Consider the following 26,202-nt stretch of genomic DNA (forward strand, 5'->3'; position numbering starts at 1 on the left):
GCTTACGTTTCGGGATTCTTACACATGTAGAAAGGAGGAAGGGAAGAATCTCGTCCCGGCTCTCATTCCTGCCTTGCGTTGTTTCAAGCTATCTCTTATACAAGTGGTGTTCGCCCACTCTCTTTAGTGTGTTTTTCTTTTTTGCCGTCTTGGACAAACTGTATGTGTGGACAGTTTGGTGCTTTTTTTTTGTCTATTCCTTGCTATCGGTAGCGAAAGAAAATTCTTATTTAATCATAACAAAAATTGAAACATAAGCATTTTTTTTATATGCAGTTGACACTGCTTAATGTGATCACATCGGGACTCGGTGTTTCTGATAACAATAACCGAAGGATAACTTTATTCGGAAAAATCCCGTTCGCAAGTACGATAACCATACATTCCGTTTGGTCGAATGGGACGTACGGTAAGCAAGTATAGGTGAAACGGGGCAACTGTTTTTCTCTTCCCCCGTTACAGGTTCCAAAATGTCCAATCGTTTCATTTTTTTTTTAAATTCAAAAACGGGATTTCTAAGGCTTTAGAATGGACCTGTCTAATGTATATCATGAATTTCGATACCTTTTGAATATGCAATAAGTTTCGTAGATACATTTAGAAAGACACGAAAAAAGACATTTGAATCTTATCAACTGATCAAGAAACCTAAGGAAAATACTTTTTTTCTTCCTACATTTGCCTTCCATCATAGAAAGGTCATTGTAAAAAGCAGCTCCACAGCGAATAATATCACGGGTTGATTACTACATTAAGAACTGAAATGTTTGTCAACAAGAAAAGAGGAAGAGAACATCTTTCTGCCTCCTACATAGTCTTGAAGTCTGATAACGATAACTTACGTAGGGGAGTAAGTTTGGTTAAACCTTAGCTTCAGCATGCGCGAAAAAAAAAACTTTGGACGGAAAAAAGATGATACCATTATCGGAAGTCTCGATAAAAAAAATCGATTTTTTTTCCATGTTATGATATTGGTCCGTTCCGTTCTTTGCAAAAGGGATAACAATACTCAAATGATAAAAATAGACGTCGTTCTAATATGCGACGTCGACTGTAATGAGGTGCTGCTCGTATACAGCTCAGTGGTCAGTGTTCGACTCCATATGTCCTTATATCTATGACCGATCACTGAACAACAAATTTTGACAAAGCTTCTGCGTCCGAAACAAAAATTGTTATTTCTTATACAGGGTGTCCTGCAAATGAGCCTTTATTTCATTAACCGTCTGTCGTACTGGTACGATTCCAATTTAAAAAATGTTCAAAAGGTGAGGTGTTAAAAAATTACCCTGCACCAGTATTGAGAGTGAAAATACAGTTTGTAACAAAATAAAACATCTAAATTTTTATACGGTCCTCCTGTCCTCTAACTTTCAATTAGAAAGTTGATGCCCTCTCCCCCAAATTTCAAAGTGCAGTATTTTCTGAGACATTCGGATTCAAAAACCGGAGAAAAGTTGTGTAAGGGCAGCATAAACGAGGGGAAATTGTCCGTTATTTCTTTTCTCCGATTTTTGAATTCAAATATTTCCCTTAGAGACGTGGAATTTTTTTTCTCTGTTGGCCTCAGGAGATACAGGGCAACTTCATAATTGTAAGTTGAAGGACAAGGGGACCGTATAAAAATTTAAATTTCTTTATTTTGTCACACACTTTATTTTCCATTCTCAAAACTGGTACAGGGTAATTTTTTAACGCCTTTTTTCAGCATTTTCCAAACTGGAACCCCACTTCTACGATGGATGGGTGATGAGTTAAAGGCCGCATTAGCATTTACAGGACACCCTGTATATCGTATTTACTCGCGTATAGGATGAAGTTTATATTCAATTTTCGGTGATGTAAAAAACCCAGCTCGCCCTATATGGGCGAGTATAATAGAAGCAAACGTTATGCGTAAAATCAAACGCCTTTCCTTCGGCCGAAAGACTTTTTCAAAGGATATACGAAATGTACGGTGCATTAAAAAAGTTAATGTACATCATAAACCACATCAGACAGTTCCATTCGTACTTCTCATAGTGAGTAAATAATAATAAGCACCGCATTTTAGCTTTAAAGTCAAAATATTCTGTTTTAAAACACTATGGAAAACGGCAGATTGAACATTTTTTACAATCTGTTGTGTGGGAAGTTAAAACCGAGTTGTCCCGTTCGGTTTGATTTTACTGGAGGTATCTCTTGCTTTTGAATTTCATTCCGGTATAGTTATCAATCGGTTATTGTTATAAGAAATCCCGAGTACAAATCACATTTAGCGGCGTGCACTGCAAAAAAAAATCTGCGCATCTGCGCACAGATACGTGGTGACATGTTTTCCTCTTCAATGCTTGAAGAAAAAAGTTACTGGACGGGCTGGATTATCGATTGTTTATTGCACTCATTTTATATTACCCATAAAAAGAACAATTTCCCCTATTTCGTTTCTTCGTATGAAGGTCTAATATTATCAGTCAGCCAAAATGTTTCATGCCAACCAAGGGCGATATCCACCGACATGGTTTAAACTATAGCCCCAATTTTTTGATAAGTGATCGGCACGGATTGGTTAAATTCAGGTTTTTAACCAATCTATGTTGATCTCTTATCCAAAAATTGTGACTACAGTTCAAACCATGTCGGTGAATACGGCCCTAAGAGGAACAGAATGGAACTATGAAACGGGTTGTTTTTTAAAAATTATTATCAAACACATAGCCGTTCTTTTTTGTCAATAAAAAAGGAACCAAAGCTTTTGTTTACCTGTTTCTATATATATATAAATGGTAAATTTGATAAATACTGGAAATTTGTAATCTTTATTTGTGATTATGCATAATTACCCAAGTGTAATTGGTGAATTTCGTAAATATGATAAAAAAAATTCCAAATGAGTCTAATATGTATTATAAATACAGTCGTACACCGATTAGTGCGTCATCCGGTTAACACGTCACTCCGCTTACCGGGTCACTTTTTGGTAGTCCCAATTGTCCTCAGGAAGGAATTAGCACAGCTATGCTTACTCAGTTTAACGAGTCACTCCGCTTACTAAATCATATTTTTGCTCTCCCAAGAGTGACTCATTAACGAGTTTTGACTGTATATATAATGTATTTCCAGTGTTCATTTATTATGTTTTGAATTTAGGAAACAGGGCTGAACAAATTGCCCAACATGCCTAGGGAATGTAAAAATTTTTACTCTGGACATACATTTTTTTTTACATACCTATACGTTTGCTTCGTCCGATACATAAATTTCTCATATTATAACTATATATTCCCAATATTTAACGCTGATATTTCCGGAATGACGAGAAGCAGAGAGTTCTAATGGATGATTTTCCAAAAAGACTTCTCACCGCTTTTCTTTCGGCGTCATTGTATATAATCTGGATTCCGCTTATAAGTTTCCACTGTACGTATCCCCGCTTAGTACGGCTTATTTATGTGGTTCCAACTTTCACTAATGCCGGATTGACTGCTTTCTTTTTTTGTCATGAGATTTCCTGTTTTCTGCTATTTTTCTATATATTTTCCACAAGTACATTTTCTACTTTTTACTTATATTCCCACGCCAATTATTATAGTCTATCACTGAAGCAGTACATTCAGTGAGTGCGGCCAATTTTTAGCCAGTTTTCGGAACATTAATATCGCTACTTTAAAAACACTCTGCCACGAAGCTGGTCTGGAAGAGATCTCGGCAACGGAATAAGTCCAGTGGCAAAGTTCTGGGATTCATTCATTCATTCGCTACCTTAAAAGCTTTCAGTTACTTTTCCATTTTTCCATTAGTTATAAATGCCTTTTTTTAATGCCTATTTAGGCGTTTTAAGTTCCTTTTGGCCGGCCTATTTTGAAAAATTTTAGTGCCTGAAATTCCGGGTTCTAATAATGATGCAATACACGTATTAATTATCATGTATAGTATGTCATACAATTTGATTTATTATGCTAACTAATGACGCGACAGTTGGATATTATGCATAATCGCCGGTAAAAGTGATTAATGCAGTTGGTTATCAAATTAACCAACGACGCTTGGGGAACTGTGCATAATCGCTGGTAAAAGTGATAGATTTCGGGAAATTTTTCAAACTTACCAAAATGCTAGGTGATTATGTATAATAACTGAATTTATCACATTTGCCGTAACATATACAATGATAATATACAATGATAATATACAATGATAATATACAATGATAATATACAATGATAATATACAATGATAATGTACAATGATAATGTACAATGATAATATACAATGATAATATACAATGATAATTCTCAGCCACCTCGTTGGGCATTTCGCCTGTTGCGGCGTTGTATTTTTATTTGTATTTGTATAATGATAATCATAATGCACATTATTTGAAAGGCCATATTGGTTCAAATTAAAGGGGAAGAATACTGTTTTCTAAACAGTGGGTACATACATACTTACTTGGTAGGTACATAACAAATTATCTAACATGGTAATTTAATTTGTGTATAATCATGGGCATCAGGTTGATATACTGAAATAAGGTTTTATGAATAAAGTGTATCTTGGTCGACATGGTCGAAATAACTTTTACGCGTGTAATGTATTCGGAAAGTGATGCCATCTTTATTCAAAATTTGCTGACCAAACCAAAATTGGCATGGAATTTCCTTGCGTTTAGATCATATATGGTGCCAGTCTAAAAGCCTAGAGCCTGGGTCGTGTCTGGTCTGTCGGAGTCTAAAAGCCTAGATTTTGGGGAAGGGGATGGTTGTTAATCTCTCAGACCAAAATGAAATTTACAATGAAGTCCACGGACAACTATAGATATCGATGACCAAGTTCGAAAAGTCGTTTTCTGTGTTTCCCACCTTCGAGGCAAGAATGCGTGCTGATCCCGCAGTTACAAAGTCTCGCCACGCAGAGCGACAGGTCTACAATAGAACAAATCTTTTATCATTCCACTTTACTCATAGTTCGAAAAATAGATAGAAGCACTATAACAAGCATTTCATGGAAACGAAATTCATTTTGGGTTCACAACACGCACGCGCATTTACCAATTCGTTAGAAGTTCGGCAGAGGCGTATGGACGAGATGCATGTGTGGTTTAGTAGGAGTGTAGTAGTAGTAATATGTAGTTCAAAAAGGCAGCATCTCAGAAAATTCCATTTTAGAGTTATGCCCGCCATAACAACGGTGGAAAACGCCACTACATATTTCAAAACAGCAACAACTACCAACTCTGCTTATACTCTCTTTACTGTAATTAAATCTGAATTGATTCACATTCAACGAAGTGAAGCTTTAAAATGCATAATCCTCAAGACATAGAATTCGGAAACATAGAAGAAAGATCCAGTTCAAAACTGGACTGGTTCAACTTCTTGGAAGGGCTCGTTTTCTGCGGAATGGTGGATACCTTTGCCAGAGAGCCAAAACTGTACAAAAATGCACTGAACTTTCAAAATAGTACGAAGTACCTAAGCCTGGATAACCAAGCGGAGATGAAGCTGAAGTTCGGAAAGAAAATTCACATTCCTCTGTGGGGAATCGAAACCCCTGTCCTCTGTAGCTCAACGGTACAGTACTTGCCCAGACAGTGGAAGGTTGGTGGTTTGATTCCCTGCAGGAATGTGAATTTTTTTTTTCTGAACTTCATCTTCATCTCCGCCTGGTAATCCAGGCTTTCGTACTTAGCATGAACAGTGGAGAGTGGCACATCGCTTTTCTGTCATTCCAAATCATTCATATTTCACACATAGAATCCTAAAATTCAAATTGAAAACCCTAATTCGGACCTAACACATTGGAATTTTCCTGATAGGAAGTTAGTCAATTCAAAAAGACATCTCTATCGGATATTCAAACATCATACAGGATCTCACAACCGATACGTTGAGGGTTTTTTTTCCTTTCATATTACAGGTTGCGGAGAAAATGAAAAAAAAAAATCCATTTTATACGATTTCATTATAAGCAGAATTGCCTGTCGTAAGCCCTGATAAAAACGGCGAAAAGTTGCCAACAAAATGCAACACACTCATGGTAACCCCGTTCCCTAATTTTCCGTGTTTCGTTTCAAGTCTCCCTTAATGCACGTACACATGTCATACTGTCAGCTGCGTAATTGAATCAATTGAGCAATTACATAAATAATTATTAATTAGCTACCATCAGGAATGAGGGGGGGATTGATACTAATAACCGGAGTAGGATTATTTAAACACACACAATTGGAGGCAACTCTTGACGTGTATTTGACCGCACAAGCCTTTCGTTTTCGTTTCCTTTGTCTTTCTTTCTGTTAAGTTTCATTTGAAGGATAGAAAATATTTCTATGGTTTTGAAATTCAGCTGATATTTTTTCATGGTGCAATATTATGATGCATAGTGTGAATTCAGCTCATTTCATGAATGTTGAATAGAAAGGATTCCCAAACAACCAACCAGTTGCCTTTCAAAGAAACTGGAAAAACAAGGATCTTATAAACAGTCTATTAATTTTCAACAAAAGAAATACTGTATATTAATTGAAACAATCAATTTTGAAATAATCATAGCTCTACAAAAAACACGATCTGTAACGGTGGAGTTCCAAAAAAATAGTGTTCTACGTAATGATGCATTTCCCAAAAATTATTCTGCGTGACAATGGTTCTTCAAACAATATATTGTGTAACAATGGTTCTTCCAACAATATATTGTGTAACAATGGTTCTTCAAACAATATATTGTGTAACAATGGTTATTTAAACAATATATTTATTCAAACAATATATTGTGTAACAATGGTTATTCAAACAATATATTGTGTAACAATGGTTATTCAAACAATATATTATGTAACAATGGTTATTCAAACAATATATTGTGTAACAATGGTTCTTCAAACACTATATTGTGTAACAATGGTTCTTCAAACAATATATTGTGTAACAATGATTTTTCAAACAATGTTTTACTAAGGATGTTACTAAGGATTAATTTCTGATACAAAGATTCTTCAAACAATGATCTTGTTAACAATGGATTTCTAAACAATATTTTGCATACCAATGGACCTCAAGTGGTATGAAAAAGCCTTGCTCAAGACAAAATCCCCAAACAATTTCGTTGTGTAACGTCTTGAAACAATGCTCTAGCTAAGGATGAATTTCAGAACAACCCTGGCAATCGTTCTCTTGGTAAAGATAGATTTCCAAACAATTACTTTTCGTGACAATTCTTCAAACAACTTCATTTATCAAACTTACTGAGACGATTGACGATTATGCATAACAACTGGTTATTATGCATTATAGCCGATTTATATCATGTTTACCTTAACATGTAGTAGATAATCATGATCTTTAAAACAATACGCAAAACATTACGTTGAAAATTTTGCTCTTCGCAACATTTTTTTTCTCATGTCATCCCATTAAATATTAATTATATAGGCTTAATGGTCGTAAAATTTATTTCAATAGTATCAATATCACATCGGTGTTTTCAGCCATCGCATTCAGGTCTGACCAAGGGTAGCTTATTACGAAATTCGGACGGACCTCATTCTGCTTCGAATGGTTTCAAAGCCTGAATCTACTACGCCTGTAACCATTCAATAAGTATTACAACAACAACTCCATTGGGGGTTTCCGCTTCCCGTTTCAATTGACGCCCGTGCGCGCACACACACACACACAGCAACACTGTATATATGTATACATTGTGGATCTCCAATGCACGCGTGGGCTGGACGTTATCTGAAAACTATTCAATCGACGGTGTTCCGAGTCTCTCGGACCTCCTCCAATCGAACTTGGCGGTGGGCATCACGGAATGATTAAAAGGTTCGATATTATTATTGAAATGCTACAAAACCCATTTTACAGCAATGCATTTTCTGTGTAATAATATTATAGAGGCCATGTGTTGATAACGTGATAGCGCTGCTATCATTTCAATGTATGAGACACTGTGATATACAGGGTGGGCAAAAAGTCCGTAGAAACTTTAAAAATTCATAAAAACCGGAAAATAACGAAATAAAAAATGGTTAGCATCGCAAGATCATGAGAATTTCTTTAAAACAGGAAAAAACCTCAAAAACAGCCGATAAGTGGCGCTTGCGTGCACGCAAGTCAAAGAAAAGATACTCAAATAACGAACAGGTTGTCTCCAAATCGTTTATTACAACAGTATGTGTTCCACATGACCACCACCACCACAGGGGATAACACATTGCAGGCGAGTCACAAATCCAGCAACGGCAGAGTGCAGCAAGTCCACATGCACGGTTTACAACGGTGAACTGGTTGTGGATTAGGAGCGCAAGTTCTTATAACCGTCTCATTTGCATATTTCCACCGAAGACGCTGGTACCAGCGTCGTCTATCCGCTGTTTTTTAGATTTTTTTTCCCCTGTCTTAAAAAGTTCCCGTGACCTTGTGATGCTAACCCTGCAGACCGTTTTTTACTTCGGTTATTTTCCCATTTTTTAAAGTTTCTACGTACTTTTTGCCCACCCTGTAGTTTACGTATGCTTATGCAATCCCGTTTGCACGGTCATTTTCGTTTGGTCCGGGGGGAATAAACGTAATTTTGTTGCCCCCTTCACTTTAAAAGTCAATGATTATGTATTGGTGTTTTTTATTTCCTTTGAAATCCCCCCTCCCCCAAAGGTCACAATCCATGCCAATGTTTCTCTTCAGGAATGTTTATTACTTGCTTGCAGCAGTAGTCGTGATTTCCACTTTTATACTAGTACAACGTTGTGTAATGGTTTGTGACTGGTTAAACCTTGAATTTAAACACTCTTCAACTGAAACTAAACTACATTCTCTTCCATCTAGGCTTGTGCATTTAATTACGTTCGTTCTTCAATATACTATTTCAAGCAGACAAAGACCTTTTTTGTTCCAGATTGTATAAGTCTACCTCAATTATTATCTTGGCCTATTCCAGAATAAATATGGTTCGGTTGTTCCTGATATGTTCGAATTCGTAAACAATATTCTTGATGCAAGATTTCTTCTAGAATATCCTTGATGCAAAATTTCTTCTAGAATATCCTTGATGCAAAATTTCTTCTAGAATATCCTTGATGCAAAATTTCTTCTAGAATATCCTTGATGCAAAATTTCTTCTAGAATATCCTTGATGCAAAATTTCTTCTAGAATATCCTTGATGCAAAATTTCTTCTAGAATATCCTTGATACAAAATTTCTTCTAGAATATCCTTGATGCAAGATTTTTTGTGAAATATTCTTTGTTTAAGGTTCCTTCTACAACATTCTTGATTCAAAGTTCCTTCTACAGAATTATTGATTCAAGGTTCCTTCAACAACATTCTTGATTCAAGGTTTCTTTTGGAATAATCTTAAGGATTCTTTCTCAAACATTGTTGATGCAACATTCACTCCTGAATATTGCATATTCATTCCGAAAAATTTTACATTTGCGACATTTATTCTGAAACATTATATTTACAATTCTGAAACCTTTCTATTGACGATATCCATTTTAAAACATTATTTTCTCATCTGAAACATTCTAATAACGAGGTTCACACTCTGGAACATTCTATTTACGAGAAACTGAATTTTCTGGATGTTATATGAAACGAAACTAATATTTGAAAAGAAAAGCGATTTGTCTCCTCCGGGAATTGAACCCAAGTCCCCTTGCAAACCGAGCAAGTTCGCTAACCAATACACCAGAGACGCACTTTTAAACTCCTTATAACACGCATTAGTAGCGTGAAGCGCTGAGTGGAGACACAGCTGTCTCCCTTGACTATACTTTAGCGCACTTTCCCAAAGGGAACCAGGTGCGATTCCTGGAGGAGACAAATCACTTTTCTTTCCAAATATTAGTTTCGGCATAACATCCAGAAAATCCAATTTCTCAGTATATTTCGGGCCGAAAAAAAATACCATCACTCAATACATTCTATTTACGAGATTCATTTTTAAGCATTGAAGCATTCTTAAACATATCCACAAGATTCATTCTGAAACATAATTGACTTTTATTCTGAATTTCAATTAGTTTGATGATCAAAAATACACATTCGAGATATCCAGAATTTTTACTTTTTATAGATTCACTCCTAAACATTTTCCACAAATTCAAAGGCCACAACAGGAAAATTGCCCAAAGAGGTGGCTGAAAAGGGTGGCCATAAAAAATATGGATGTTAGATATAACCAAACGTGCACTAACAAGATCCATTCTTAAACATTAACGATATTTATTCTGTATATTCGAAACAGTGACGATTCTCAATACTTTATCATGATTTATATGTAGACGATTCTTAATGATTCATCATGATTTATATGTAGACGATTCTTAATGATTCATCATGATTTATATGTAGACGATTCTTAATGATTCATCATGATCAATATGACGATTCTTAATGATTCAACATGATCAATATGACGACGATTCTTAATGATTCATCATGATCAATATGACGATTCTTAATGATTCAACATGATCAATATGACGGTTCTTAATGATTCAACATGATCAATATGACGATTCTTAATGATTCAACGTGATCAATATGACGATTCTTAATGATTCATCATGATCAATATGACGATTCTTAATGATTCAACGTGATCAATATGACGATTCTTAATGATTCATCATGATCAATATGACGGTTCTTAATGATTCAACATGATCAATATGACGATTCTTAATGATTCAACGTGATCAATATGACGATTCTTAATGATTCATCATGATCAATATGACGATTCAAAATGATTTATTATGAGTTTTACACGATTTTTATTTATTTTTTTTTTAATATTAATGTGTGAGCAAATTTGTCAGCTCTCGCTCTTTTTTTGTTTATACTTCTTCAAAATTTAATAAAGACTTTTGTGGGACTTCCAGATTCACTGGTCTCCCAAGAAAAGCTTCGCAATTATTTCTCGGAGAAGTAAAGTGGGTTGTTAACGGTCCTTCGTTATCAATGTATATTCGAGATAGAGATTCTTTCAGAATATTTGATATAATGATAACATCTTCAAGGATTTAAGATATGAGAAATATTTCATATACAAAGTTGACAGTTTGAATGACCCAACATTCACACAAAAACAAGGAATAAGCATGGGTCTTGTTCTAGATTCCAAATTGTATGATGCTCAAACAATCCTGAATCTAGCGGCATAAACTTTTAGGTTTCGCATCCAAACCCCAAACATAAATCATGATAGAACCTTACATATCGTTTCCATGTGACCACATCGTACCCTACTCGATTTCATTCTTACACACAAACACTAATCATGATATTGAAACGCGGGGAATCTTCGACGCCAGCTTCTTTTACGTCTCGGGTAGACAAATGGCCACGATTACGTATTGCGGCAAAAAGGCTGGTTATTTGTGGCACGAGGGGGACTTTAACGGTGGAATCGACATAGCCATTTGCTTTGCACACGCACACACTCCATCTAATCGCCTGTGTTTTGCAACTGTTTGTGTCACTTAATTACTCCAGGCGCCCCGACCGCCATTGGTAACAACAGAGCTCCACGTCCTCACGACCTGGAAGCAGAGATATTCATCTTTGGACGAGGCTTCGCTCCTATTAACCAGTTGTTGCTCGTTTTCTCTCTCTCTCTCTCTCTCTTCGACCTGTACGGGCAAAAAGGAAAAGGGTGAAGAATCGATATCAATTTCGAAAGTAATTTGTTCACAAAAATGCGCGCCCTGTGCTCTTGCAATGGTCAGGTGGAAAGAAAGTGGAAATTTGTAGAAAATGGGTTGCCTTCCCCCCCCCCTATTATTATTGTATTATCATCATCAGCGGAAGCAGAAGCGCGCGAGCCGCCTGTTTTTGGTTTTCATTAAGAGGCCTAACGATTGATGGTTTCTTTCTTTTTTTCTTTTACTAGGTAACTATAATCACGGCCCGTTTAGAAGTTAAATACGTAGTCTACCTTTTCCTCTTACTTAATGATTACTGCTGTTGGTCACGCCCACTGGTGGACTTTCGGGAAGTAATAACTTCATTTTTTTTTTCACTTAGTTCTCAAGACCATTAATTTTATTTATGATCGTGTTAGTTGAGACCGGGAAGAAAAAATATATACGGGAAAATGTCCAGAAAAACTGTTATTTTATTCAATGGTGAGCGACTTCGACAAACGTCGTAGTTATGGGGACACGAGTCGAAAAAATTGGGCTTCTTATCATCAACGAGATAATACAAAATTTCATTTCTATAGTTAGTAAATTAACCTTGAATGTTATGGATTTCGAGTGATTTAGAGAGAGATATTCATTTACTTAATATTCATTTATTTCTTCTTTTGCGCTGCGATAGAATCTTGTTAACGAGGTGAAGAGCATCTGGTCACCCTGGAGCGATTGGAGCGCATGTTCCAGAAGCTGCAATGGAGGCATCACTTATCAGTTGCGGAAGTGCAAAACCAAAACTGGATGTGAGGGTGAAGACGCAAAATATCGTATATGTAACATGCAGGTAAGCCAGAATTATTTTTGATTAATGTGGTTTATTATGTCCATTACTTTTATAGAGTTATTATTCTCCTTAAATTTTCATATATTTTGTCACTCAATGAATCACAAGATAATATTTTATAGTTTTCATGGACTAAAAACGTTAGAAAAAAAAGTTCAAAACAATGGCAAAAATTCCTTAAAATAGAATGATCAATTTGGCTACTTGAATTCTATTTACGCGGGATTCATTCTTAACAATCTATTAACACCAATCATTCTTGAACAATCTATTAGCAACAATCATTCTTAAACACTCTATTAGCAACAATCATTCTTAAACACTCTATTAGCAACAATCATTCTTAAACACTCTATTAGCAACAATCATTCTTCAATACTCTATTAGCAAAAATCATTCTTAAACCCTCTATTAGCAACAATCATTCTTAAACAATCTGTTAATGAGTTTCATTCTTAAACAATCTGTTAATGAGTTTCATTCTTAAACAATCTGTTAATGAGTTTCATTCTTAAACAATCTGTTAATGAGTTTCATTCTTAAACAATCTGTTAATGAGTTTCATTCTTAAACAATCTGTTAATGAGTTTCATTCTTAAACAATCTGTTAATGAGTTTCATTCTTAAACAATCTGTTAATGAGTTTCATTCTTAAACAATCTGTTAATGAGTTTCATTCTTAAACAATCTGTTAATGAGTTTCATTCTTAAACAATCTGTTAATGAGTTTCATTCTTAAACATTCTATTTGCGAGATTCATTCTGGAATACTTAATTTTCTAGATTTATTCTGGAACACTTAATTTTCTAGATTTATTCTGGAATACTTAATTTTCTAGATTTATTCTGGAATACTTAATTTTCTAGATTTATTCTGGAATACTTAATTTTCTAGATTTATTCTGGAATACTGAATTTTCTAGATTTATTCTGGAATACTGAATTTTCTAGATTTATTCTGGAATACTTAACTTTCTAGATTTATTATGGAACATTCTATTTACGAGATTCATTCAAAAACATTCTGTTTACGAGATTATTTCTGAAACAATATTTTAATGAGATTAATTCTGAAACAATATTTTAACGAGATTAATTCTGAAACAATCTATTCATGAGAATAATTCTGAAACAATCTATTCACGAGAATAATTCTGAAACAATTTATTCACGAGAATAATTCTGAAACAATCTATTCACGAGAATCACGATAATTCTGAAACAATCTATTCACGAGAATCACGATAATTCTGAAACAATCAATATACGAGATTTATCCTAATCACTCGGAGATTCATTGTGATCATTCCGAAACACTCTTTTAACGAGATTCATTCCAAAATAATCTTTTAACGAGATTCATTCCGAAAACAATATTTTAACGAGATTCATTCCGAAACAATATTTAACGAGATTAATTCCGAAACAAACTATTTACGAGATTAATTCTGAAACAAACTATTTACGAGATTAATTCTGAAACAAACTATTTACGAGATTAATTCTAATAATTCGGAAACTACCTATTTACGAGATTCCTCTTGATCATTCTGAAACAGTCTTTTAACGAGATTCATTCGAAGCAACCTTTTAATAACATTCACTTTGAAACAATCTATCTATTTACGAGATTAATTCTGATCATTCCGAAACACTTTTTCAACGAGATTCGTTTGGAAACAACCTTTTAACGAGATTCCTTTTGAAACAATATTTTAACGAAATTCATTTTGAAACAATCCATTTACGAAATTCATTTTGAAACAATCCATTTACGAGATTCATTTTGAAACAATCTGAAACACTCTTTTAACGAGATTCATTTTGAAACAATCCATTTACGAGATTCATTCCGAAGCATCCTATCAACGAGAATAATTTTGAAACATTCTATGCTTTATATTTTATGGTAGAAGATACATTAAACGGGAAATTTCTGTATAAAAGTCGAGCAAGCCAAAAATACTGAACCTGAGCCCAAGTAATCGATGATGATCTTACTGACTTACTAATCGATGTTTTGTTATATATTTTATTGTGTTCTCTTCCGCGTTGATGTTTTCATTGAGGGATTTTAAGACTATGACCTCCAGTAGCATCCATCCTTCTGGAAGGTTCGAAATTGTATAAGTGATGGAAATTTGGGTGCATTTGGTTCTTCCAGCTCAAGTTCAACCAAAAATACTAGAAAGTTCTATAAAATAAGGGGCATATATGTGTATACATAATATCTCTCTCTCTCTCTCTCTCTCTTTCTCTCTCTCCTTCTCCGCCTCTTCTTTTTCTCTTCCTCAGAAGTGACCGCGGCTGAAAGCAACGAACTTTATTGCAACTTTCAATACATCCAAATCTTAAAACTCAACTTCTCAATGCATAACTCCTTCTCTGTTACTCTGTTCGAATTAACGTTCTCAAATGGTCGCTTCCGTTACTCGCGCATTCAGTCACGATATAACTTTCCCTTTTCAGCAGCTACTTAATACATTCCTACGTATGGTAATCCTACATACTTCGTGCTTTAACCATCCTCATGCACATATATCCCTTTTCCAATATCTGATTATTGAATAGTCGTTTATGCGGCCGACTGTACGCCCTTCGACATTTTACACTAGCCATAGCCATGGGCGTCGGAAGTGTTTCGAATCTGTGGGTGCCCGTCTTGAGATTCATGAAGGAAATTTCAATTTTTGAATCAATTCTATGGGTGCTCGGACCCGTTCTACAAACTTTCGTAGGTGCTCGAGCACCCACAGCACCCCCGGCTCCGACGCCACTGGCCATGGCGCGTTTTGTGTATATCAAATCACCCTGAACACGTTTCATTATATCTGAGAATAACCGTTGAACTCTGCAAGAAAATCAAAATCAGTTCATTTACTCATATAAATTATGAGTAGCAAGCATACCATGTGTTACAATTTTTCATTGGTGTATGAATCACATTCGGCAAATAGCAAGAAAATGCCATTCCGCAATTAAAACTTCATGGACTACTAGTTCCGATGGAATCGTTTCCGCCATTCATTTACGATTACCGAGTTACATGTTTTATTGTGAAGTCATCATTTTTCTCCAGGAAAACTACACACAAGGCATCTTGTGTCCGTCAAGTTCTTCAATTTCCTTACGCTCAAGCGGGTGACACGATGTTGAAGACCTCATTAAAAACAATGAGTGAGTAAAGTACGTACATACACGCGTCGTGCTCCTCTCTTTCTCTCTATGATGACTCCACATACACATTTCCCTCCCCGCCAATTCCATATTATATCATTTGGCTGTGTTTTGGGAAGGAATGAAGACTTTCAAGTTTGGGTTTTGTTTTTTCCCCCCAATTGTCTTAGTTTTCCCCTGTCCCTCTCTTGTTGTCTTCCAGATCCTGATGGGGAGCTTAAAACAACTCCTATCTGGAATTAGTGGAGACGCTTCTGGGTAGATACTTAGGAGATCCGGAGGGAATCCTACGACAATACTAGGAGGGGAAAAAGCCTCTTTTTTTTTTCTTACCATCTTCTCTCTGCTATTATTGTTATTATGTCTCGATTTCAGAGTATCGGATCCGATGGATCGAGATGAGGTTGGTTGGGGTCGGCGGGTATCATTTGAGTCTACTTGAATGCAGAGATAGCGTAGCATAATAGCGATCTCTCTCTCTCTCTCTCTCTCTCTCTCTCTCTCTCTCTCTCTCTCTCTCTTTGCCCTATAGGATATTCCACTTCACCCACTGCTTATAGGTTCGAACCACTTCAGAATGTGGTCTCTCCTCTCTATCTCTCTCTCTCTCTATCCTTTCTCTTATAGAGGCCGAGGGTCGTGACGACGGGAAGTAGTGAGGCCAGAGCACACCGGTACGTGATTTTCGACTAGTTTTCGGAAAATTTCGGAACGATCGGAATTGACTCGAGAGTGTCAACAAATATCGGTTGTGTGTTTCAAGAACGACGACGAAACATACACACGTTGGTTGGCTGGTAGAGGATGATCCCGTGGACGAGAGGACAACTACGATGAGGATTTGAAATCCTCCCTCAACTCCACCACCTTTCTGCTGGAGGGGGATACTGGGGACCGTCGTTTGAGACTTTTATCGGATATTTGCTGGTTGGTTGATGGTTTCCGTAATTTTGTACGTGTGTATTGACTCGAACCGGGTGTTGTTAGTATGGCTTTGTTGGCATCCTTCCATCCGCTAAGTATAACATTGAATCTAATTAGATAATATGTATTCGATGTGTGGCGTTCTATTCTTTAACAATATTTTTAATTAATGGGAAATATTAATAGCTTTCATCGTGCAGAAAATTTCTATGAAATCATGCAGGTTATCCTGAACGAATTAAATCCATTTTCAGAAATTTCAAATAGTTTAAAAACAGTTTCAGTTAGCTTAATTAAATGCCATATCTTTGCCAAATCTAAAAATGCACGCTTAAAGATAATCAAAAATTAATAATCAATTAATCAATTTTTGGGTGGTTTTGGTATCACTGATTCCGAATCGGTGTCGGATTTGTGAGACTGGTTTCCTCAGATAAAGTGAAAATTAGATTTCAATAGTAACCTTTTATTTGACAATGTTGCTCTCAAAGCAACATAAGTTTCTTATATTTTTTCAAATAAATGCATTTTATATTTTGAGCTCGTTTCGGCATTGATGCTTCTAAGCAACTCCTAAGCATTCGATTTGTATCTATGAGTGCAAATACAGTTTCTATAATTACCAGCAGAATGGCTCAAAGGCACACATGTCTCCTATTTCTTGACAAGCCAAAAGCAAGAATAACTTTTGACCATCGCATTTGGGAAGAAAATACCATGCGTAGAGGAAACTTAGTTCTGCGCATTCTTCGACAATTATATAGAAGTAAGTTGGCAAGCAATAAATGACAATTTTGTGTTATTCTAATCTAAATAAATCATATAAATACAGTGTGTTGTCTAAAATAAAATTCAACATCCAATATTTTGACATTCAGAGTACTTCATTTGCTTAATACATATAACCTTAAAAGTTTCCTCCTCCGGGTATTTCAATGCTTGCAAACTCAAGTAAACACTTTAACTATACACTTATCACTATACATAACACTTTAATTGGCAGCATACAAATCACATTGAAACTGCGCAAAATGTAAATAATCGACAAGGGTATTTCAGTGATTTTAGGGTGATCATGGGGTGCTGATTCGAAGTCTGGCATGGGTTTTACCAGATTGGCTCTTGAGATAATGTGAAAATTATATTGCATTAGTACCATATAAGCAGCCTACGAGTCACGTTGAAAATGTGTGACATGTAAACCAGTAATTAACAAAACAAAATAAAGAATATTTTAAATATTTAAACCAATTTATGAATTTTAGGACAATGGAAAATCCCTACTCGCAGCTTTTCATTGTTCAGTTTAGGAAACGTTTCGTAAATGTACTGGAAGCATTCACCACTTTTATTGAGAAAGCCCTAACGAATTACTTCAAGTTTTATAGGAATTGGTGAGGCAATAGCTCTATCAGCCAATTGTTCTCTGATAACATTCGTTGTACCTTCAGTGAGCATTTCTCTTAAATGTCCTTTCATTTTTTCCTGAATTATCCTTATGTGTCTTACAATCAAATAAAACGGGGTATTTCGTTTATACGCTTTGTTGTCCCAGTAGGAATTTCATTTTCTCAAGATCAAGAGACATAGAGCAATGATGTCTGATAATGATATAAATCAGGGGTAACCAACAGCTGGTCCACGGGCCGCATGTGGCCCGCGAGGTGATTTTGTGTGGTATCACACTACCTTTTCTGAACACACAAACTGTTCTCAACCCTTACAGAGGCAAACCCGAGAAATCTCGTTCAACTTAATTTGGTTTATTACGGCAACCCAGATGCAGTTGTAAGTTTTCTTCTCCTGATAACGTATTTTCCTTACCCACTTTTGTTCAAGTCTTGACTACTAGAGCCCGGATAATATGCAATTTCATATTTTAGTACTTTTTATAGTTACTGCATATAAATGCATAAAACAACCGAAATTATAGAGTAAATACATATTTTAGCATTTTTTTTTTTTATTTATTAAGATTATTTTCATCTTTTTATTCTTCCAATTCAATCAAATTTCTTTAATTTTTCAATAAAATATTTTACCATTGAGTATCATTCATTTTAGGGGGCTATTTTTTTAGCCATTTCTCTTTCCTCTATTCAAGCTTCTCATGCATTTCATGTCCACAACACACGTGCGTACTCATATTATCGTATTCATGCTGCTCACCAAATATAGTGCTAAGTGAGATGGCACGGGTGATCCCTAATTGTATATATTCCCCCACACAGTATTCTATTTCGTATATTTTCATGAAATCCACCGGAGCGAGTGAACTCTACCCAATAAAACCGATGCTGGCTTCTAGTCTGCAAGTTATCACACCCATTTGCTCCAATAAGGTGTTAAGCGAGATGAATCGCTCGAAATGGATATTTTATATTACACAATAAAATTCTCATTTAGTTAGGTTTTTTTTTTGTATCCTGTGTATATAGTATGTCAAGTGTAAGATAACGGATGAGATAGCATGGGGGACCCCACTCCAATTGTTTTTAAAATATACCTCTATCCTAATATGTGTACACTTATCCGTCTTAACGAAACCCAGAAACGTTCTTCCAATTCTCCACCCGATCTGGTCTCTAATCACCACAAAATTTGTTAATCGCGACAGTACCCAAATGTCCGGGGAAAATATGTTGTAAAAATTTTGTATATTATGTTTTTTTTTTGACGCAAAGTAAAGACTGCTACGAAGCTGGGTTGGAAGAGATCTTGGCAACGGGATAAGTCCAGTGGCAAAGTTCTGGCGTTCATTCATTCAGTCATTTTAAAATGAAAATTTTCGCACTGCTAGAAATGCACGTTTTCTTCATTTTTTGCGCATTCAGCTTTACTCTTTATTTTTCTGTCCTCTTAAGGCATACTTCAGTGCTTATAATAAGTTTTTTTTCCATTTTCGTGCTCATTTTTTCATTTTTATGCATATTTTTTCATTTTTATGCATATTTTTTCATTTTTATGCATATTTTTTCCCCATTTTTGTGGAAATTTTTCCCCTATTTTTGCGCAAATTTTTCTTTTTTTGTAAATATTTTTCATTTTTAGATCATATTTCTGTGTTTTTAAATGCACGTTTTTTTTGGCGTTTTTTTTGCACATATTTTCTCTTTTTACGGATAATTCAGCATTTTTAAATGCATGTGTCTATTTTTACATAGATATTTTAGAGTTTTATAATTTTTTTTCCATTTTTTTCTTCTCTTTCAAAAGCACTTTTTTTTTTTTCATTTTTAGTCCCATACTAATTATTAGATTTTCATTTTTCGCACATATTTCAGCTTTCTTTAGTGCATATCTCAATGCTTTTTAGTGCATATTTTGCCCCCTTGTTAGCGCATGCAATCCGGGCTCTACTAATTACAGAAGGGGGAGAGGAAGGATGTTTTTCCTTTTCCTTCGAGATAGTATATACATTTATGCTTACAGCATAAATAAAAAAAACGTTAGTGTTTTTCCCCTCTTTTCTTTGTGATTATTATTATTATTATTATTTTCTGTTGGGAGAAAGAATTTATCGGCTCGTGCAATTGAAAAAAATATATATTCTTCTTGAAAATAGGTGGCGATTTCTTAAAGGTTTAGTAATTTCCACAGTGGCTGTTATAATGCGGATCAGGAAAATTTTAAAAACCGCTTAAAGGCCTAAAGTTTGCTTTAAGTGCCGCTTCGTTGTGCAAGTTGCCTGTTGTGTGTCTTTATATTTGCTTCTGAATGCGTATTTAGTGTTCCGCTTACTGTGCCGAAATTTTTTCGAAGTGGAGGCCAACTCACAATGACATCTCGAAAGTTCAACCGACTAGGACCTAAATAATTACAAAGGGTAAAACTGTGTCACTTTTCATAGTCGGTTCACATTGTGCCGTAAAGCGGAACTAATTTGGCACTTTAAAATTTCATAAAAATTGAAACAATTGGTATAGTACATAGTTTCCCAAACTTTTTTGTCCCATCGACCCCTTCTTCAGAAATTTTTTTCCTTCCACCCCCCCCCCCACACCCAACGCAATCTAACCCATAGGATTCTATGTTATATCCGTAGCTTCTACCGCCCCCCTGGAACATTCCATCGCCGCCAAGGGGCGTTAACACTCACGTTGGGAATCACTTGTATGGTAAGATGGAACGTAGGATTCCTTTTCCACGAAAGGAAATTTTTTTCGGTACTGAAAAAATAAATAGTTAAAATTTTTATCAATAGAGGGCCCTGTACGAAAGCAAAGCTCAGGAAATAATATAAATCAGAGTCCGGTAAACTGCAGTGACGATTAACAGCTCATTTCTGAATTTCCCGGTTATTGGCGCTTACATACTTTTTTTTTTCATTGTGATGTTGACGTTGGTGGATCAGTATGTGGAGTTTTAGCCACGGTCACCGACCAACCATGAATGTTTCGAACACAGAAGAGAATGAAGAAAGGTTCAATTCCTCCTGATGGGCTTACGTACAGGGTCCTCTATCAACAAATATTTGAAGAAAGGCTTTTTTTCCTGCACCCTTTGTGAGGATAACTTTTTCACAAACATCATTGAAATATACCAATTCCTTCAATTGGTATATTTCCCGGGGGCCATTTCCTGAAGTTAAGAGAGGCTACTAATGCCTCTACTTCAGCGCCTCACGACACAGTGCGTGAAATTAGGAAGGCAGATTCATGTGTCTCCAGTGGTGTAGATGGTAGCATGCTTGCCCGGTATGCAAGAGGGCCTGGGTTCGAGTCCCGGCGGAGACGTGATGACTTTTCTTTCCGAGCTCACCTCAGCATAATATCCGGAAAATAACTGTTTCCTTGAATTCCTTCAATTGTTATGAATTTCTAAACTATTAACGAATTTATGGGGCATCCTGTATTTTGGACTTCGCCAGAACTTAAATTTACGCCGACTTCCAACTCTTACGTCAGCTGATCTTTTTTTCTTCCATGCCCGTAAGATCAAACAAAACGTATTTTGAATTTCGATACATTCTAGTTACCAAAACAAGTTAAATTTGTGAACATCCCCTCTACATATAATTCGATCTATGACCTACGTGCTTCCTATACTGATAGTGCCCGGCACTACAGTTGAAATGTGTATATATAAAGCTATCAGTTACGCCAAATGAGACGAGTACCTTGGCTATGTGTATTCTCCCTCATCTAAATATATACGCATATGCAACCTTCTCTTCCACCACCGTAACATCAACGTTGCACGAACGCTTAATGAGCGCCCAACATTTGCGTTACAAGTACCTTCGCTGGTACTTATAGTACTGCCCACACACACAAGCACACGAATTTCAAACCGCCGAGGATTTCCCCCCGCTCTTCAAATTGAATGTATATCGTATGAAGTGCGCACGACCGGATCATGGAGAGAAGATCATGATCCCGGTCTCTCTTTCTCTCTTGTTAACTTCGAGAGATGATATGATGGATATACGCGTTATTGAAACAAAAATATGCACTCGAGGAAGAACCTGATGCTTCAGTAGCAAATCATAAACGTAATTTCTGCGCAGTTTTCCCAAGGGAATTGAAACTATATTGGTGGGTTGTTTTACATTAGAGATATGCGGAGAAATAAATTCGTGTGTTCTTGCAGTAAAATTGGCATTCATGATCATGGTGGAAAAGAGGAGGAGAGAAATTTCTCGAGATTGTTATCGTATAAATTAATGCAACAAGGCAGAGAGACAGATCTGGCTTCTCCAACTTCTGAGAGGTGAACTAAAACGTGACTCCGCGCCGATAAGGAGATGGAAATCCACTTGTGATGAGAAATTCGTCATGAGATTGGCCACGATGATGATGGTGATGATGGCTAAGTGAATTGCGGATGAAATACTATATCATCACAGGAGTAACATTGGTATTCAGTGAATTACGTTTAGTAAAAACTTTAAATTTCTTATAATTACCGGACAATTTCGTGCAGATTCGAACGAGATTCTCGAGTTGATCAAGTTCGAACTCATGTCGACATAACTCCATAAAAACAAAGTTTTTACCAATAAATCTTATTTTATACAGTTATGTCAGGAAAAGAGTACTTTTTTCCGGTAGTTATTTTAAAATTGCTATCACATATTCTTTTCAAGTGGTGTCTTTAGATCCAAGTTTGAAAGGAAATAGTACTGACTTGAGCTTAAATTCCTAGTATTAAATAATAACACACTAGAGGCAACAAATTTTGAAATTTTTTCTGCGTCCTCAATAACAAACAGTAAATTCCTATGTGATTCGGTGTGCTAAATCTAGCCATTACCATAACGAATCTATATATATGAAATTGATTTTCTGTGTGTGTGTGTATGCTATACAAACAACTCTATACAAACCTACAATTTTAGATCGATCGTCGCCAAATTTTACATATGCAGTCAAACCTCGTTAGTGCGTCACCCGGTTAACCCGTCACTCCGCTTACCGGGTCACTTTTTGGAAGTCTCAATTGTCCTCTATGGGGTACTAATGTTATTGAACTCCTGATAATGTGTCACTCTACTCCGCTTAATAAGTCACTTTTGCGAAAGCACCCTTTCGAAAATTACCATTCAAATCCGAAACTGCGTACAATATACACGGAAGTTCGTCGTTCACTTTTGTTGTGTCAAAGATTTATTATACCTATAGCATTTCTGAAGCGGAAGCCACTGAAGCCGTCTCCATTCCCCCATCCATACCTTTTACTACAGGCTTATTAACAGAATCCTTCTGTCAACATTAGGCTGTTTCTTATTATTTGCGAATGGTTCAGCAAGAATTTTTGTTTTTATAAAGTTGCGGTTTTTGGGCAGCATTAGCAGAAATTCGCCTGGGTGTGTGTGTGTGGTTGGTTGGTTTTTTTTTTTTTTTAAAAGGGAAAAAACGTTTAGTTTGTAGGGCGAATTCAATATTTTTGGCTATTTTTTGACGTTTGAAACTAATCTTGGCTAGACGATTGTAGAGTATCTATTAACCCTGGTGTTCATTACAGAAAAAAAATCATGAGGTTTATTTTTCTAGTTTTCGCCAGACATACACAACATAGTTTTCTGCGTCCGCTTTCGTCCTACTGTCAGAATGTTCTCCAAATTAAAAAAAAATTCGTTCACCATTAAAAACAAAGCAGCGTTAGCGGTTGAGTATGAAAAATCGGGAATGACAAAAGTTGCATTCGCTAAGATGAAGGGAATACCCCGTACAAGTTTGCACAGTATCCTGGCACCTAAGGAGTTGATTATTTCGGCAGCGCACGATGGAGTTACAAAGCGCAAGAGATTTCGAGATTCGGAAAGTAAAAACATATCCGATGAGACGAAACAGACGAAGAATTACCTCCTGAAAAGATGCCTTCCAAACAAGAGGCCAAGGATTCTATCGATCTATTAAGAAAATTTGTATCGGGACTGGAAAACACAACAGACTTCCAATTTTTTTTCTTCTTTGGAGAGAAGAATCACTTCTTCAACCACCAATTCCATACAAACAAAACTCGATAATTTTTTTTTCAGTGTAAAATGAAGAATTTTTTTCCAACTCATAGATAATGAATATGTATTTTATTTTTATTTATAATGTTCCAGAAAAAGTAAACTGCTATATATATATATATATACAAGAAGACAATATTTTGGTTACCATAAATATGTGGAAAAATTTTCGAATTCTGAAAAATCGAAAAGGTACTATTTTTGTGTTTTCAAACGCGTAATTATGTAGCAAATAAACATTAATCAATTTTCATGATTGAGCAAGCTTAAATAACTAAAATTTGGCTTTTCCTGCATGAATACATCCATAAGAAGGCAGGAATTGGCACAGCTATGGCTTATTAAGTCATATTTCTGCTCTCCCAAGAGTGACTCATTAACGAGGTTTGACTGTATATTAAACAGCGCCCGCATTGAATAAAACTGAGGTGAAGTAATATCAAGAACGCTGAGTAAACAACAGAGTATATATTGTATGCCCATACTGAGTTGGCCTTGACGCGCAAAGGGTGGGTTCATTTTCCAATTAGGGGAAACGAGAGGAAAAAGGGGAAAAAACTCACGGAAATAGCGCGAAAGACTTCAACGGAAAATACCAACCTGCTCTTTTTCCCTGCGACATTTTTACCGAAAGGAGATCAATGGACTCGCCCATCGCGTGACGTTTCATGACGTAGCCAGAGGCCAACTCAGCGTGGGTATACAACAATATATGTTCATTCCAATGAATTGCGTGATTAAATACGATGTATATGATTACACGTGGATACAATACGGGTAGTAGCGTTCAGTATATGCGCCTTCAATCAATGAAGAGGAAATTAGAACTGTTTACACTTTTTACAAAACTAATCCAATTCACTGACCCACATCAGGGGGCCAGTATGTTATTATGTCGAAGAATCCTCAACATCTCTCTCACAGAATAAGGCGAGATGTCTCTTAAGTGCCGATATTAAAATATCGAAATATCCTATCGAAATATCCTCGACAAAGTTCGACTACATAGTCATGTATGGTTTCAATTTTCAAATCCTTCAATATGTCAAGATTTCTGATGTACCATTGTGCCTCGGTATATCGCCGAAGTATTTTATTTTGTTGCTTTTGCAATTGTTTGATGACAGAAGGTTTTGCTGTGGAAAATCATGGTGCTGCATAGTACATAATTGGTCTAATGACTGACTTGTACATAATAGTTTTGTTTTTGTGGCTGAGTGTGGAGCGTGTGCAACAGACTCTGTTTACAACTACAGCCTTAGCTGCTCGAACTTTCGCCTGATGTATATGAGCTTTAAAATTGAGCTTTTCATTCAAAATAACACCAAGATACTTTGTCTGAGACTTGGGTTTTGTACGGTGTGCTCCACTGTGATAGTGGTGTTCGGCGAGAGTTGCCTCCTTGCAAACCATTTGAAGTTACATTTGCTTTCGTTCAAGACAACGGCATGTACCCGGCAATAGATCTCGACCTTTCGGAAAAATTCTTGCAAGTTCTTCAGATGCAACAGGATTGGATCCAGGTCCCTGGATGTCATTAGGATTTTCGAGTCATCAGCATATGAAGCTAAGATTCCTCTTTGTTGGATATTTTAAGTGCAGGCTGAAAGATTGATGTTCAGTATTTTTTATATTTTTTATTCGCTAACCGGGTCATCTTTTTGGTTACTCACATGCTTTCACTCTGTTTTGATGATTCACATGCTTACACCCTCTATAAGGTTAGTCATCCAAATGATCTGGTTTTTTTTATACGACACACTATCGCGTTTAAATTCAAAACAAAGAACAGCTTTGCGAATATCAGTAGCAAGAAAATTTTCTTCATGAAAGTTCTCGGGGGGGGGGGGGGGGTTCCGAGATTTTTGAGGGTTCCGTGGCGTTTGATCATGCGGAACCAAAAAAACAGCTATCATGGAAGCCCAAGGTTCCGCGGAACACCAGTTGGAAACCCGTAAGATATAGGGTATTTCCTTAATAGAGCACACATGTTAATTTTCACAACCGTATGACACATATTTTTGCTTTTTACTTCAGTTCGTACAATTTTCTGGGAGGATAACAATAAAATCTCAACCTTTTAATATATCCTTTTCCACCGACACGTAGGGGGTTGAGTTTGGTTTTAGAAGTTGAGCACATATCTACTCATGTTTGTGGTAGAGCATG

General features: G+C 36.1%; 1 protein-coding gene and 1 non-coding gene across 5 annotated transcripts in view; both read left to right on the forward strand.

Moving 5' to 3' along the window:
* The window catches only part of LOC149066930 (protein madd-4-like), a 226,584-nt gene that overhangs the window by 129,611 nt on the left and 70,771 nt on the right, over positions 1-26,202 (forward strand). For all 4 annotated transcript variants that reach the window (XR_016195428.1, XR_016195429.1, XM_089253235.1 and 1 more), the window contains exon 3: positions 12,312-12,470. Coding sequence is in view for 2 of the 4 variants with exons in the window: in XM_089253235.1 (XP_089109361.1) it covers positions 12,312-12,470 (159 nt within the window). In the remaining 2 variants the exon portion in view is untranslated. The remainder of the gene's footprint in view (positions 1-12,311; positions 12,471-26,202) is intronic.
* On the forward strand, positions 21,234-21,307 carry TRNAT-GGU (transfer RNA threonine (anticodon GGU)). Its single transcript has one exon. It is a non-coding gene; the product is annotated as a tRNA-Thr (tRNA).

Source organism: Pholcus phalangioides, unplaced genomic scaffold (genome assembly GCF_987345545.1).
Source record: "Pholcus phalangioides strain wild (caught in Gottingen) unplaced genomic scaffold, Ppha-v1.0 ptg000032l_1, whole genome shotgun sequence".
NCBI lineage: Eukaryota > Metazoa > Arthropoda > Arachnida > Araneae > Pholcidae > Pholcus > Pholcus phalangioides.